At 41.2% G+C, this 16,440-nt stretch overlaps 1 protein-coding gene across 1 annotated transcript in view; it reads left to right on the top strand.

Moving 5' to 3' along the window:
* Nucleotides 1–4,393: 4,393 nt before the first annotated feature.
* sh3gl1b (SH3-domain GRB2-like 1b) overlaps nt 4,394–16,440 on the top strand; it is a 16,424-nt gene continuing 4,377 nt past the window's right edge. The window contains exons 1-8 of the mRNA XM_054790152.1: nt 4,394–4,754; nt 11,125–11,193; nt 11,382–11,454; nt 11,539–11,682; nt 12,136–12,269; nt 12,369–12,527; nt 12,625–12,728; nt 13,953–14,086. Coding sequence (XP_054646127.1) covers nt 4,710–4,754; nt 11,125–11,193; nt 11,382–11,454; nt 11,539–11,682; nt 12,136–12,269; nt 12,369–12,527; nt 12,625–12,728; nt 13,953–14,086 — 862 coding nt within the window. The 5' untranslated portion in view covers nt 4,394–4,709. The remainder of the gene's footprint in view (nt 4,755–11,124; nt 11,194–11,381; nt 11,455–11,538; nt 11,683–12,135; nt 12,270–12,368; nt 12,528–12,624; nt 12,729–13,952; nt 14,087–16,440) is intronic.

The following is a 16,440-nucleotide window of genomic DNA, read 5'->3' as shown; positions in this document are numbered from 1 at the left end:
TTACTGCTGGCAATGCGAACCAGGCTCTTGCTTTGTTTGGACAAGAACCGAATGACACGTAGTAGCGCACCACCAATCCCGTACTCCTGGAGCACACCCCACTGGACACCAGGAGGGATCCGGTCAAATTCCTTTTCCAGGTCCACAAAGCTCATGTAGACTTGTAGGGCAAACTCACATGTACCCTCCAGTACCCTTGCAAGGGCGTAGAGCTGGTCCAGTGTTCCGCGACCGGGACAAAAACCACATTGCACCTCCTGTAGCCGAAGTTCAACTAACGGTCGTACCCTTCACTCAAGCACATTATTTACTTATTTATTTATCTGTATCATTGTTTGTATTTGTAATTTTGCTGCCTCTTGGCCAGGTCGGTTTTGAAAAAGACATTCTATATCTCAGTAAGCTTCACTTGGTTAAATATAGGTTTAATAAAAAATAAAAACAGACTTTCCCAGGGAGGCTGAGGAGTGTGATCCCCCTATAGTTGGAACACACCCTCCAGTCACCCTTCTTGAAAAGGGGGACCACCACCCCGGTCTGCCAATCCAGAGGTACTGCTCCCGACTTCCACGCAATGTTGAAGAGACGTGTAAGCCAAGACATTCCCTCAGCATCCAAAACCTTGAGGAATTCAGAGCAAAACTCATCCACTCCCAGAGCTTTGCCACTGGGGAGCATTTTGACTACCCCAGATACCTCAGCCAAATTGATGCAACTGTCCGTATTTGTGTCCTCAGACTCTGCTTCCTCTGTGGAAGGTATGTCAGTGGGATTGAGAAAGGCCTCAAAGTATTCCTTCCAGAGTCCGACTATATCCTCTCGAGGTCAGCAGGCTTCCGTCCCCACTGTAAACAATGTGGACCGGGCACTGCTTCCCCTTTCTGAGGCGTTGGACGGTTTGCCAGAACCTTTTCGGGTTCGACCGAAAGTCGTGCTCCTCCCACACCCAAGTTTTTGCCTCGACCACCGCCACAGCTACGTGCTGCTTCAGGAGTCCCACAAGCCACCCATGCTCGATAAGACTCCTTCTTGACCTTGAGGGCTGCCCTGACCTCTAGTGTCCACCATCGGGTTCGGGGCTTGTCGCCACGACTGACACCGACCACCTTGCGGCTGCAGCTCCGATCGGCTGCCTCAGCAATGGCGGCACCGAATACGGCCCATTCGTACTCGATATCCTGGGTCTCCCCCAGAATGCAGGCGAAGCTCTGCCAGAGGTGAGAGTTGAAGACTCGACAAAAGGCAGACTCTGCCAGACGTTCCCAGCACACCTCACTACACGTTTGTGTCACCCAGGTCTGTTCAGCATCCTCACCCGCCATCTAATCCAACTCATCACCAGGTGGTGATCAATTGACAACTCAGCCCCTCTCTTCACCCGCGTGTCCAGAACATGTGGACGCAGGTCTGATGTTGCGACAACAAAGTCGATCATAGACCTGTGGCCCTGCGTGTCCTGGTGCCAAGTGCCCTTGTGGACATCCTTATGTTTGAACATGGTGTTTGTTATGGACAAACTGTAGTTCCCACAGAAGTCCAATAACATCACACCGCACGAGTTCAGATCACGCCCTTCCAGGTCACACTGTCATTGCCCACATGGGCGTTGAAGTCTCCCAGTAGAACTACAGAGTCACCAGCTGGGGTGCTCTACAGCACCCCTCTGATGGACTCCAAGAAGGCTGGGTCCCCGAAGGCGTAGAAAAATGACCCTCTCATTCATGGGGGATGACGGAGGCACCGAGCTGGGGGGAGTATTAATAAGCCCACACCAGCTTGCCGCCTCTACCCTGCAGCAACTCCAGAGTCGAACAAGGTCCAGTCCCTCTCGAGGAGTTTGAGTCCAGAAACCAAACTGTGGGTCGAGGTGAGTCCGACTAGGTCTAGTCAGAATGTTTCAACCTCTCGCACAAGTTCGGCCTCCTTCCCCACCAGAGAAGTGACATTCCATGTCCCAAGAACCAGATTTGGCTACTGAAGACCAGGTCTTAATAAAATTGAACCCTAAAAAAACACAGCAAAAATTGGAAAAATAGAGCAAAAAGGCAGAACGTAAAGAAAAAAACTGTTACTGATTAATAACACAAAGCCTTCGTTTTAAATATCTGTAAAAAACTATTTATAAAATAAATAGTAAAAAAAAATATTTACAAAATAAATAGTTTTTAAAATAGTTTTTATCTATATTTAAAACGAACCATAGTGTTTTTGCTTTGGACTCAAAAATGTCCATACGTATGAATGTGAGCGTGAATGATTGTTTGTCTATACACTGTATGTACCCTGCGATTGGCTGGCGACCAGTCCAGGGAGTACCCCGCATCTCGCCCGAAGTCAGCTGGGATATGCTCCAGCATACCCGCGACCCTACTGAGGATAAGCGACATAGAAAATGGATGGATGAATGGAGATACAGTGTATATATATATATACACATATATATATGTGCAAACTTTTTCCACCGAGGGCCGCATACAGAAAAATGAAAGAATGTTGGAGGCCACTTTGATTTATATATATATATATATCAAAGTGGCTATATATATAAAATGAAGGAATGCTAGAGGCATATATATATATATATATATATATATATATAATATATATCTGATATATATATTTATAAAAATAAAATGAAAGAATGCTGGAGGCCACTTTGATTTAATCAAAGTGGCCTCCAGCATTCTTTCATTTTTCTGTATGCGGCCCTCGGTGGAAAAAGTTTGCACATATATATATGTATATATATATATATATATATATATATATATATATATATATACACACTGTATCTCCATTCATCCATCCATTTTCTATGTCGCTTATCCTCATTAGGGTCGCGGGTATGCTGGAGCATATCCCAGCTGACTTCGGGCGAGATGCGGGGTACTCCCTTGACTGGTCGCCAGGGTAGGCCACTTTGATTTATATATATATATATATATATATATATATATATATGGCCTCCAGCATTCTTTCATTTTATTTATATATATATATATATATATAGCTCTAGCTCTGTTTATATATATATATATATATATATATATATATATATATATAAATAAAATGAAAGAATGCTGGAGGCCACTTTGATATATATATATATATATATATATATATATATATATATATATATATATATATATATATATATATATACACATATATATATGTGCAAACTTTTTCCACCGAGGGCCGCATACAGAAAAATGAAAGAAAGCTGGAGGACACTTTGATATATATATATATATATATATATATATATATATATATATATGAAAAAGTTTGCACATCCTTGCAGTACACAGAAAGATACAGTAAGCCATACAAGAGGTGGGCGATACTGTGCAGTTTTGTATCGATCTGATACCAAGTACCGACAGGACGGGTGAGAGGTGGGTGACACCCTGGACGGGTCGCCAGTCAGTCGCAGGATACCAATACTTTGTACCTGAAAATTGTCAAGGTCATTGAATTATTTTGTGAGTTTGCCTTCAATTTCTTGATCATCACTATAACCTGAATAAAACAGAGGACAAAGCTTTTAGGGAAACAAAATTAACAAATTATAAACAAACTAATCAGTGAACAATTTAACAATGTGACACAATATCAACAAAATAATACAATTATTCATTTATACCATGCAATTGTTTGAGCAAAATAAAGTGAAAAATAACCAAATAGAAGCAAAAGCGACTATTTGCGCTCATCCAAATCTTTTTGTCCCCAAAGCCCTCCTTGGGCCAAGGATTTAGAAGTTTGTAAACATTATAACAATATCAACAACGTATCAATACAAAACCATAAAACACAGATATTAGTAAGACTAAACATAGACTAGAGAGAAAAATATCAATCTTATCACGCTAGTATCCATCAAAAACTGATACTGTACTGCCTCTGGTATCTGTATGAGCAATATTTGGTTCCATCCGCCGGCACTCCCATCGCCCAAAAAACAGCATACTGTATGGATACACACATAGGACTTTACGTAAATAGTACCAATCTTGCTAAGTGTAGGCTTTAGCATGTTGCTACATTTATCACCTAATTGTCTATTGAAGCAAGAGATGTTTCCATGGTATCATAAGGTATCCACGCAGGTCTCTAGCGCGCTAGCTGTTAGAATGCTAGCTATTAGCATCGATAGCATTTAAGCTTCGTTGGTAGGTTCAAACAGTTCAAAAGCCCAGCTCAAGACGGCCTCAAATGCCAGACCAGATGTTAGCAACAGGTAGCAGGCCCATTTAAAATATCATTGGGATTTTTTTTAGTAATGATGTCAAGAAGTAATGCCAACAACTGCCTTGTCGCCACACCTGCACTTCCACTCTATTCCAGCGAGGGGCAGCATGCTCCAATTTAAGTGTCCCACATGAAGCTTTACGCAAAATGAATTGTTTTCCTCCAGTAGATTTGTTGTGTGCGCAAAGCAACAATTCTTCTCCTGAAGTTTGCACACGAATATTAGACTTTAGTAGAAGTTCACTGGGACAGGAATAGACTTGTGTCCAGCAGTGCCAGTGTGAAGACTCGCCCTCGGACGTGGACGTGGTCAGTTTGCGTGTCCCGACCCAGAGTGTGACGGACGTCTGGGCAGACATACCTCCCAAACACAGTTTTTATTTTTTTTGGAAAATAACATTAAACAACACCACACTGCCAACTTTCACATTGAAGAAGTCGAAGAGTCCTCCAAGATGTCCGTGGCAGGCTTGAAGAAGCAGTTTTATAAAGCCAGTCAGGTTTGTCAAACTTTTCTCGCCCATGGCTAGCAAGCTAGCTCTGTTTAGCATCGGCGCTAACACTAGTTTTCTAATGCTTAAAAGCAGTTACCGTCGTGTACATGACAGTTAGAAGCTAACACTAGCACATTTCATATATTGTGATATTTTACTGTTTTACCCAAGCTAATTACTACAGTGGAGTTTACTGGAGCCTTAACTTAGCCGTGTTGCGTCTAAATGTAAGCAAAACTGATGTAAGCGTACTTTTTACTGGGAACCATGAAGTTCCAGGTGATCCACGCTGATAAGTACAGTGTAAAGAACTTTACTGAAGTGTTTTTGGGTGTGTATTTTCTTGTTTGAGCTGGAGGACCCGCTGACCTCCTTTTCCACCAGTTGTGTCCAGCTGTGTTGTGTTTTGGCTTTTGCGTTTTAATCCAAGAGGTTAAATGTGAACCCCCGCTGATTTGAAATACAGAAAAGCAACAACACAATTTTGATGAGTTTAGCTGTTTTTTTTATTCCTACTCAAGAATTTCTGCACCGCCCCTGCTGATCTAAGCAGGAAGAGTTTGTATCTGGCTCGGATTCCTGCCAAGAATAGGCGCAGATCACGGTTAGAAACGCAGTTAAAACAATAGCTGCAAATCAAATACATGCATAGAAATATGTACACACAGCTTCTTTCTCTGTACTGCTTTTGTTTTTCCCCTCAATAACAGTTGACACAGCTCAGATTTTCCTCACTGTGGGCATACAGGATGTTAGACTGGATATCTGTCTCCAACAGTGCACACATCCTTGTTTATCTTACACTCTTTCTTTGCCTGCTTCAATTGTGCACGATCATCTACTCTAAATGACTTCACCCTACTTAATGTACACTGCGGAATATATGACCGTGGGATGGAATGTTGTGTGCTTTTATAAACATCTTTTTTGAATTGCAGTGGAACCTGAAAACAGTTTCACACCAGCTGAGTAGCAAAATTTTAAAGTGCATGCAGAGGTAAATAAAGCCGCTTGATGCTGACCACTCGTGCATACCTGTCAACCCTCCCATTGACAAAAAACTGCCATATTTTGGTCATCTTTCCCGACGCCCTCCCGTTAATACTTTCCTGTAGTTTTCACAGGGAAAAAAAATTAACTGGCAAAGTCAGACCTTCAAAACAAAATAAGCACAAAATCAGATTTCGTTTTATTTCATAATGCAAATGTTGACAGGTATGCACTTGTGATACTTCAGTTGCATTTACTAGGAATGTCCCAATCTGATATTGATATCGGATATCAGTCCAATAAGCCAAAAAAAAAGATTATATTGGCCTGCATCTAAAATCTCAGATATTTGCACTCTGATACAAGCACTCCATCCCATTTCATTCATGCAGAACCCATGTGACCACAGCAACAGTGTGTGCTGAAAAAGACGTTGCAGCTGACTGCAAGATTTGTCATGCGCAAGTTTTCTGTGTTGGCACAGAACCAGCAAAGTTTAATACGACCAATCTCATTGCGCATTTGAAGAAGGACTTTCGCAACACCACGGCTTCCTGAATTATCCACCGCTGTTTGAAGCGTTTGCAAAGCGTGAGAAACTTGCACGGGGCAGCTAAAAGTCATTGGCTGTAAGAGAGAAGAGCCAGCCCCTGTCGGTGGTGAGTGATGTCGGGTTTAAACTGGGGTGCTCCGATCAATTGGCCACTGATCAGTATCGGCCGATTTGTGGTTGAATTCGAGGAAACCAGGTTTGCCTGGGGGTCCTGCTGGAGCGCCATCAAGATGCTCTCGCATCCAAATTCTCCTTCAAGCAGGCGCCTGATCCTGTAAGTTTCACCAGTGATTGTGAAAAAATAAGTCAAATATGTTTTTGTCTACATTTTTTTTGGTTCCCCTTTGAGATCATATAGCCCAGGGGTCACCAGTGTGATGCAACCAGCATATTCGTTTTTTTGGGTTGAAATAAGTTATGAAAATAAATGTTGCAAAAATGAGTGCCTCTTGACCATTTTCATTTTGTAAAAGTAGCTCTCACAAGAAAAAATGTTGGTGACCCCGATATAGCCAATAATAAATAAAAAAAATTTACACTTAATCTGTACACTTAATTTACACTTCATCAGTATCTGCTGATTTCACCCATGGATGATCGGTATCGGCAGGATAAAAACCTGATCGGAGCATCCCTAGTTTAAATGCTTCATTGAGTCGTAGAGCCTTGCTACATTATGCCTATTGTCGGTAAAACTATACACCAGACGCATCAAGAAGTAACCGAGTCCGTTTTTGTCATACCTGCTGTTGCTATTATTCTCTGGTTAAATGGTAACACTTGATCAAGCCTTTTCTAACATTCTACTACACAAGTAAATAAAAAAAAAAGTATGTATGATATATCCTGATATCGGATTGGATAGATATATCACTATTGGCCGATAATGAAGGCTGCAATATCGGAGTAGGATCAGAAGTGGGAAAAGTTGTAATCGGGACACCCCTAGCAGCAACTATACATGTAATTTATCATTTTGAAAAAAAAAACATCAGGATGTTACCCACACCCATATAATGTTTTTGGACCCGCCGTTAATTAGAGACTGGAGCTTATTTGCTTTTGTAGACTGTACACTCGGCGACTATATAGGAGGATAGTCTGTGGTTGAATGAATAGAGGCGTTAATAGGAGCACAGTTTTCATCCTTTCTTCCTCTTTACTTGACACCGACATTCATTTTTTCTCAATTTTTGAAGCTGAATTTGAGCTTTAAAAGGCCTTTCTGATTAGTGTCACATTTTTGTTACATTTATCGTTGTTTTATGCGCCACTCCCCTAATCTTGTGTGCATGTAAATAATGCTTATATGGGTTTTGTGTTGGGAAACCTGTGGATGCTACCACATAAGCAGGCATACACATGGAGGTTTAAATAAAGTAGCAATTCACTAGTCAAAAATCCATGCAAGGTGTTTTAGCGTGAATATGAAGGACTGCACAGAGCAATCTCGCTTCTCTTGGCTGTTAAATACTAAGTAGGCCAAGGTTGGAACTTGCAGATATCTTAACTTGTGACCTGAAGGCCTCAAGGCTACATTTCAACTTTAGCCTTGCTCCCAAATATGACTTTAATTCCAGTCATGACAAAAGGAGATCAGGCTGATTCGTCAAGCTGTCATAAGATAGTTACAATTGCTGGATCTAAAAATGTTGCTCAACTCATTGCTGTAAAAGCTGGCCTGCTTTAAAAAAAAAAAAAAAAAAGTCAATATATTTATTGTACTTACAAAGTGGGTCAGAGGTAATTTGCAACTCAGGGCTGTAAATCATCCATGTTATCTGAGATGTAAACACTCAAGATAGTTCTTTTATTTAACTTCTCCATGGCTGACACACTCAACCATGAATAAAGCCTGCTTAGAATTAAAATACCTAGTCAATAAGTCTGTAAACGTAATAGATCACACACATTTGAATTAAACGTATTTGTGGGTCAAATTTTTTCTGTCGTTGGAGCTAATAATGCCTTAAACTCGAATCACTTTGTCAGGGAAAGCTGAGTCATAACTAGTGTTAGCCTTGACAATAATGGTCCAAAAATATCTGAGTTTTTCTGCAAGAAGGACTAACGTGAGATGATTGACAGAAAAGCCCTGATTTAAAAATGACCCCCCAATACAGTTAAACTTCACATTTTGGGGTGGCCTTTTATTGTGGCCAAACCTAAGGCACACCTGTGAAATAATCTTGCTGTGTCATCAGCATCTTGATATGCCACACCTGTGAGGTGGATAGATTATGAGTCGTGAATGATGGATGCTCCCTAACGAATTTAGACAGATTTGTGAACAATATTTGAGAGCGCTAGGCCTTTTGTGTTCATAGAAAAAGTTTTACGTCTTTGAGTTCAGCTCATGAAAAATGGGAGCAAAAACAAAAGTGTTGGGCTTATATTTTTGTTGAGTGTAGTACTGTGGTTCCAATCATTCCTCCCTTCCATATTATGTGTATTATCAATCACAGTAGTGATGCCATAGCTCAGTGCCCTCTTCCTGATAAATATTGTCACGTTTTAATCTTGAGATCTCATGACACCCCTAATAGCTATCATTAGTAGCTAAACTAACTAGTGCGCACATGTTACGTCGGCCTATTTGTCACTACACGATCTGTACCGGAAACACGATCCGTTCTGCGCATATGCAAAACATGTCTACATCTGGTTGACAGCTTGTCGACCTATTTTTTGGCATTCGGCATTCATGTGTCAGGCAACCCTGTACTACGCATGTGCAATATGCGTCATTGCCCTCCCACCCAAAATTGTTTAGGTTCAAGAAATGACAACATAATCAGTCTTCTTTTAAAGTATATCTTTTGTGCAAAGTGGAAAAATGATAAGCCATCTTTTACCGGTTGTATAAATTATTCTATACAAAACTGAAAAAAATTCTGACAAAAACATTTGGTAGCAAGATATGTTAAGTTGGATGTATGGTATTTTTCTGTTTAGGAAAAAACTGTAGCTGCCAGTACGCAGATTTATCCATCTATGCCAGGGGTGGGCATTTAACCTTGAACATACAAGCTGGCAATATGACTTACTAGTAGTCAAGAGTCAATCTGAGACAACCTGGACTGGTCGGCAGCCAATCGTAGGGCACATATAGACAATCAACGTTTCACACTCACATTCAATCACGGACAATTTAGAGTCGCCAGTTAACCTAACATGCATATTTTTGGAAAGTGGGAGGAAACATGCAACGTGGGGAGAACACGCAAACTCCACACAGAGATGTCCAACGGAGATTCGAACCCAGATCATCCAAACTCCTGACTGTACATGCTTACCACTTAGTCACCATTTATGTTCATAAATTTAAAAAATACTAATAAATATCAGTGCTCGTGACGTCACAGAAGCTCTGTTGTACAAAGAATTTTGAGTGGATAAAGTGATGTAGATCTTTCGCATGCGCAGAATGGATCGTGTTACTGGTGCGGATCATGTGGTGACAGTGCTCAAAGCAGGAGGAGGTGCGCTATAATACTAGCAGTATGTTTGAATGTTGGCGCCCCCTAGTGAGCTGGAGGAACCCACTGCATACAGTCCCTGCCCTTTTTTGGAATTTTGGCACAGGTAACAGGTACATTCATGGTGACATATAACACTTATTTTGGTCCTTTTAAGCATTACCGGAACTTTGTTCCTTTGCGCATTGATTTCACATAGCAACATAGAAACTAATGCCTACAGCTAACCTAAACTTTTCCCAAATCCAAAATAAAAACACAGCAGCAGTGGCGGCAGCTCCAATATGTAGCCTTATGTTTTTGGTACTGGTCTGAGACACTGAGCGCAGCACTGACGTGTGTGTGTGGTGAAGCTAGTCGCTAGCCGGCTAATACCTAGCTGGTGTGTTGTGGCGAAGTGTCAGTGCGCCAGTAACGTAGTTTGATCGACATAACAATGTTAATAATAATAATAATAACAACAATGTAGCTTGGTTAATATGCATGCCACATTATATGCAAAAGGAACATTGTTGGCGCTTTTTGGAGTTTTTGTTTTCTTTTTCAGAAGGCATTATAGGCAGAATAAGTGTTTCCCATTACGTTCAGCAATGAGCCGTCTCTTTTTATCTGTTTTTATATCTTTGGACTGCGCAGAAAAGAGACATGTGTTCATGTCTCATGTAAAGATGATGTGCAAAATTCCCCCCCAAAAAGTTCATTTTTCCTTTAAGATAATCATGGGATCCAAATGTAATTTTCAAAAAGACTGTTATTTGTCACTGGGAACAAATGTTCTTTCTGTGGTGTTACTATTTTAGGCTAATTAAGAAACACAGATAACAATTGAAAAATGTTTTAAAAATGAATATCCTCTGGGAAATTTCACCTTTGTATATTCCTCACAGCACAAAATGGCTTGATCCTCAGGATCACTTAAGGGTTAACTGTACACGCAATTTGATATCATCCAAGTTAATATGTTAATATTTAGCCGTAAGAACAAGGAAACAGTAAGGTCTTTAATGGCAGAGAAACAACAGAAGTTAACTGCTGCAGCAAAATGAAAACAATACAACACTCTTGTCTTGTGGCATCTTGCATGATGTAGCTTTGCACGTATCATTCCAGAAAGTTTTGGTCTTATTCTGAATTGTATGACTACAAGGGGATTCCGGTTGTTCATTACAAATTTAGAATGCTAACAGTCGGGGCATGCACTGTGTATTTTTGAGAGTAATACACATTCTCAGCTGAAGCAAATGGTAGTACTTTTGGCCGACAGGTTAACATGTCTATTAAAACCTTATGGTGAACATGAAAAGGCCTCACTCTTTATCCACACCCTCCCCACTTTGTTTGTCTCTATCGCTAGATGGTGAGTGAGAAAGTTGGCGGCGCAGAGGGAACCAAACTTGATGATGACTTCAGAGACTTGGAGCGGGTAGGAAAACGTATTTTGCTGGTTTTAAAGTGAAAACCATTGTTACACGGCTTCAACAGCCAGTAATAATCCATCCATCCATCCATCTTCTATGCCGCTTATCCTCACTCGGGTCACGGGGCCAGTAATCATAATAGTAATAATAATATTTTACATTTTAATTTGCTGTTCCTGCTGTTATACTGCAGAGGGTGGACGTGACCAGTAAAGCCGTAGCAGAGGTGATCTCCAAGACATCGGAGTATCTCCAACCCAACCCAGGTAAGCCACAAAAAAAACAGCTAGCATAAATGTATGTACTCTTTGTTGTAAGAGTTATATCATACCCACTTTCTCCTCTTGCAGCATCGAGGGCCAAACTGTCCATGTTGAACACTATGTCTAAAATCCGTGGTCAGGTGAAGAACCCCGGCTACCCCCAAGCTGAGGGCCTGCTAGGAGAATGCATGTCCAAGTATGGGAGAGATCTTGGAGAGGAGACTAACTTTGGTAAGGTGCATGTTGGGACATAAAGACTCTTTCCTGTGTTTGTTCTTCAGTAAAACTTCAGTGGCCGTTTTATTACCTGTTTTTCACAGTCAGAGCACATAACATGTAGCCCCACTATCAGGAAGTACTGCATTTCCTCCCAATCAATCACCAGGTGCCACTTGAATAAATAAACACCCTTGTTTTTTCACCATGGGAAAATAATGTGGCATCTGTAAAGCTGACATTTACATACCTATGTACAAATGTGTACAAAAAACAATCCATTGTCCTTTTGGATATATGCATATGTGTGTAGCCTATATGTAACGATATTTAACAATACCTTACCCCTAGTAGACGCCTGGTGCAATGTGGCAGTTGAGTAAATAAACACCCCCACCGGCCACTATGAGGAAATGTTGACGCTTTACTGTGTCACTGAGCTGTTCACGCCCGTCTGTTGTGGTTCAGGCGGTGCCCTCGTGGAAGTCGGAGAGGCCATGAAGAGACTGGCAGAAGTGAAAGACTCGCTAGACATTGATGTCAAACAGAACTTCATTGATCCATTACAAAGCTTCTGTGACAAGGAGCTCAGAGAGATACAGGTATTCGTTTACATTAATTACATTGCTCTGTGAAATGGAATTTGGTACATAAAATACAATCGATTGAAGATACTTATTGACTGTTGCCTTCAATCACAGCACCACCTCAAGAAATTGGAAGGGCGCCGCCTGGACTACGACTACAAAAAGAAGCGTCAGGGCAAGATTCCCGACGAGGAGATCCGACAGGCCCTGGAGAAATTTTACGAGTCAAAGGAAGTGGCAGAGACGGGAATGTACAATCTGCTGGAGACTGACGTGAGTTTATTAGTGTCAAGGGACAATCAGATGTGTGATGTGTAGTCAATCCCATGTTAGACTTGACACTTGTGATGTGTTATGTGTTTGCGAGTAGATCGAGCAGGTGAGCCAGCTCTCCTGTCTGGTGGAGTGCCAGCTGCAGTACCACCGGCAGGCCGTTCAGTTCTTGGATGAGCTTTCCCACAAACTTGAGGAAAGGTGCAGTAATGAAAAGACACACAAGCATGCATGCACACACACACACACACACACACACACACACGTACACAGTTAGCAGTACTTATTTCAAATGCAAATGGGGAAAAAAAACTATCTCCCTGTAATGTGAATGCCAGGCCAGTAGTGGGCGATGTCACTTTGTAAAGAAACACTACACTGACTGTATTCCCAGCTCTGTGTTGGAATAATCTCTATCGTTTTATATGGGAGTTTAGTTTGATGTACAGTGTGAGTCAAAACTTTGGAGACACTACTACATTCTATTAAATGAGGAAGTGTCTCCAGACTGTTGAACAATACTGGATGTATTGTAGGTAATGTGCTTAGGTAATTGACTTTTATCATTTACAGTCGTCCCTCGCTACATCACAGTTTGAACATCGTCTCCTTATTCTACCACGTTTTTTTCAAAAATGAATTAATAAATGATCTCTGTTTTGTAGTTGACTATGGCCTATTAGTCGAAAAATATTGAAGGACAAGTCCATGTGTACTGTAGTAGTCTGGTCACTAGGCGTCAGTAATGTTACATTGATGAGACATTACAGTACAGTACCATAAAACAGTGCATGTAGTCAGCCATGGCATATTCGACATGATAGAGTGAAAAGTTCTTTTCCGATTTCGTGTGGAAGTGGCTTGTTACTTTGTCCCTCTTCCCCACTTTGAAACACTTTCTTAAGTTTAGAATAGATAAATTGGAGGCTAACTAGTTACCTCAGTAGCTTGCTACATGCTATGAGCGGCGGCCGTCTCTTATGTCCCTGTAGTGATCCCGTAGCCTTGGCATCAAGTGTTGCGCAATGGAGTGTAAACAAAGACTAGTAGGAGTGTAAAGGTGACTAGGGGTGTTATTTCATGTCTATGGGGCTCTAATAATGGGGGGAAATATTTAGAAGGTCATAAACAGTTTTTCTTTGCTCTATGAAAATATTTTGTTTGTTATTATTGAAACCTACTTCGCGGAAATTCACTTAACGCAGTCAGGTCTGGAACCAATTAACCTCGATAAATGAGGGATGACTGTATATGGAAACTCTGCTTTCAAAACTTTTAGACCCACGTTAAGTGGTCAAAACAAAATGTTTCCCATCGGTTCTCCGTTGGCATGTAAAAAGGGTGTCATGTAAACGCCTTGGATCAGGGCTCCAAAGAAAGCTCAAGGACTGATTGACTGGACTGTATCTTTGTTTTCTTTAACAGGGTGAGTGAGGCTGCGTCCCGACCGAGACGGGAATACACACCCAAGCCCAAACCTTTGTTTGACTTTGGAGACGATAACCACTCCAACGGGGGCTACTCCACTTCAATGGTTCCGCCCCCTTCTCGTAACTCAGGTGAGCCACTCTGCAAGAGAATCACGCCAAAGTTGATAAACTTTTGAGTGAAGCATGTTTGTTACAGGCTAAGATGTTAAATAGGACGTGCATACAGTCATGTGAATAAATTAAATTAGGACAGCTCAGTTAGTTTTAATAGCAGCACCACAATGTGGTGAATTTGTCAGAAAATTAATTTAATAGCACAGGCAACACATGGGGTGCATGTTTTTACAAACTCACCTCATGGGGTGTCCTATTATTTCATGGCAGTAGGACAGAAAATCTACTCCCATCTCCTTTACGCCACTCTTGAAAAGGTCACAAAAAGTATGGTAATTCTCACAAAAACAAAGTGTTTCCACGCAAAGCAGAGGATGCCTATTTCTGTGAAAGTGATCTGACAAACATTCCAGCCATTTCTAACATGATTGCACAAGACCTGCATGAGTCACGTGCTATAAATGTGTGAGACGCATTACAGCAAACGTTTTACCTGTAAGTGGCTGTGTGTGTGCGTGTGCGTGTGTGTGTGTGTGTGTGTGTTTTCGGGCTGGCCATTGTTTGGCTGACCATGTTCCTCTTTCCTGTGGCATCATCAGAGACATAATTTCGCTCTTCCACATTGTTGTTTTGGAAGCACAGATTGTGAGTCAGACAGGGCGAAGCATGAATTTCTCTTGTAGTCTTGTGGTGGTTTCTTTTTTTCTGTGTGTGCTGATGCTTGTGAAACATAGGAAGCAGAACACCAAGTCACTTCTCATAGGTTCAGCGTTTCAAGGTTTTCATTGCTTTCATTGTTTTCATTCAGTGATGTAACAAATCCACATCCTGTCCTAACGCTCTAAAGGAAGCCCCTTCAAAGTCAAATAGCTGCAAATGAAAGCCATGTGCTGCATATTTGGACATGTCCTCTTAGTATTTTTATAGCTTTTGTCTTAGCACATCCTGTCAATCATATTTGGATTGTCATTTATTACCATCTGTAAAGAAAAATTGACTTTTTAATAGGGATGTCCCGATCCGATCTTCAGGATCGGAATCGGCTGCCGATCCGCTGTATTTGTGAAGATCGCATAATATCGGCTTCCGCCACGAGATCGGGCTGATCCGGTTGCTGTATCACATTCGTAACTCTGAGCCACACTCCAACATGGTAGGTGCTGTAATGCGCATCAAAGCTGGTTGCCACTCGACTGGCGCCACCCGTAAGAAGAAAACACAACACCACCATGCAGACATGTCCGCTGTGTACCGTGGTGAAGTTAGTTTCATGTTGGACGTTGGATATTCGCCTCCGCAGCTACAGTGGTAGTTCCCTCTCAACTGTGTCCGGACTGCTGCGTCATGGTGAAGGGAGCTCGCACGGGAAGTGCCGCTCTAACCGCTGGTTTATAATAGGGACCTTACAAACACTACTAAACATGTCGAAACGGCGGCGAAAAACCTTGGAGACTCCTCTGTTATGGAGCGCGAACAGAAGCTAGCGGGGTTTGCATAGTTTAGCTAGTGCAGCTGTGTGTGCGACTCAGGCTGGATAAGTATATTTGTTTGGCTGCTTTAATGTAAGGACCATTTTCCACTTCCCACTGACGAAATTAAGGTTCTGAGTGAAAAAAGACGAGACACACGTTTATCTTGCACCCGGCACATATCAACCGTCAATAGCCATTCTCCACACACACACAACACATTCCGGCTTTCAAAATAAGAGTGCTCTTTGTCCCATTTGTCATTGTTGGAATCGTGTAAACAAAATAAGGGTATCATTAAAATATCTTAGATTAATAACACGATTGGAATGGCATCTTTGACTCCATCTTCCCTAATCACAAGCATGGGCATTACACTTTGTTGAAGATTTTGTAGCAATATGTGCTGAGGCTGACATCCCATTAGAAAAGTTAGCTAAGCGACATCAATTTCTCAAATACTGGACAAAATTGCATCAATAAATGTAAGGATTTTTGCATTTTATTCACTAACCCAAATAGCACACACTCTTTGCTGGTAAAATAAGTGGAAAATGTCAACAAACTGAATTCTTAAAAAATTAAAACTGAGAAACGGAATTTGGGGAAAAATAAAATGGATTTCATGGAGCCAGTTTTTTATGGAGACAGTTTGTTTAAAAAAAAAAAAAACAGTAAAAAAACTTATTCTAAATCACACCACAAGTTGATCTATAATAATGTCAAATGATTAGTCCTACCTTAAAAGTATTTTGCGGATCGGAAGCCAAAAAATGTGGACCGGGACATCCCTACTTTTAAGTACGTTTTAATGGTAAAATGTGTCACTAGAGCCTGGGAAATATTATCTCTCTCACTTGTTTGCTCCACTTTTGAGAGAAGAGGAGCTCAACTCTTCTC

Source organism: Dunckerocampus dactyliophorus, chromosome 10 (genome assembly GCF_027744805.1).
Source record: "Dunckerocampus dactyliophorus isolate RoL2022-P2 chromosome 10, RoL_Ddac_1.1, whole genome shotgun sequence".
In the NCBI taxonomy this organism is placed as follows: Eukaryota; Metazoa; Chordata; class Actinopteri; order Syngnathiformes; family Syngnathidae; genus Dunckerocampus; species Dunckerocampus dactyliophorus.
Note: the sequence above shows the minus strand (reverse complement) of the source record. Positions and strands in the feature narration are given on the sequence as shown.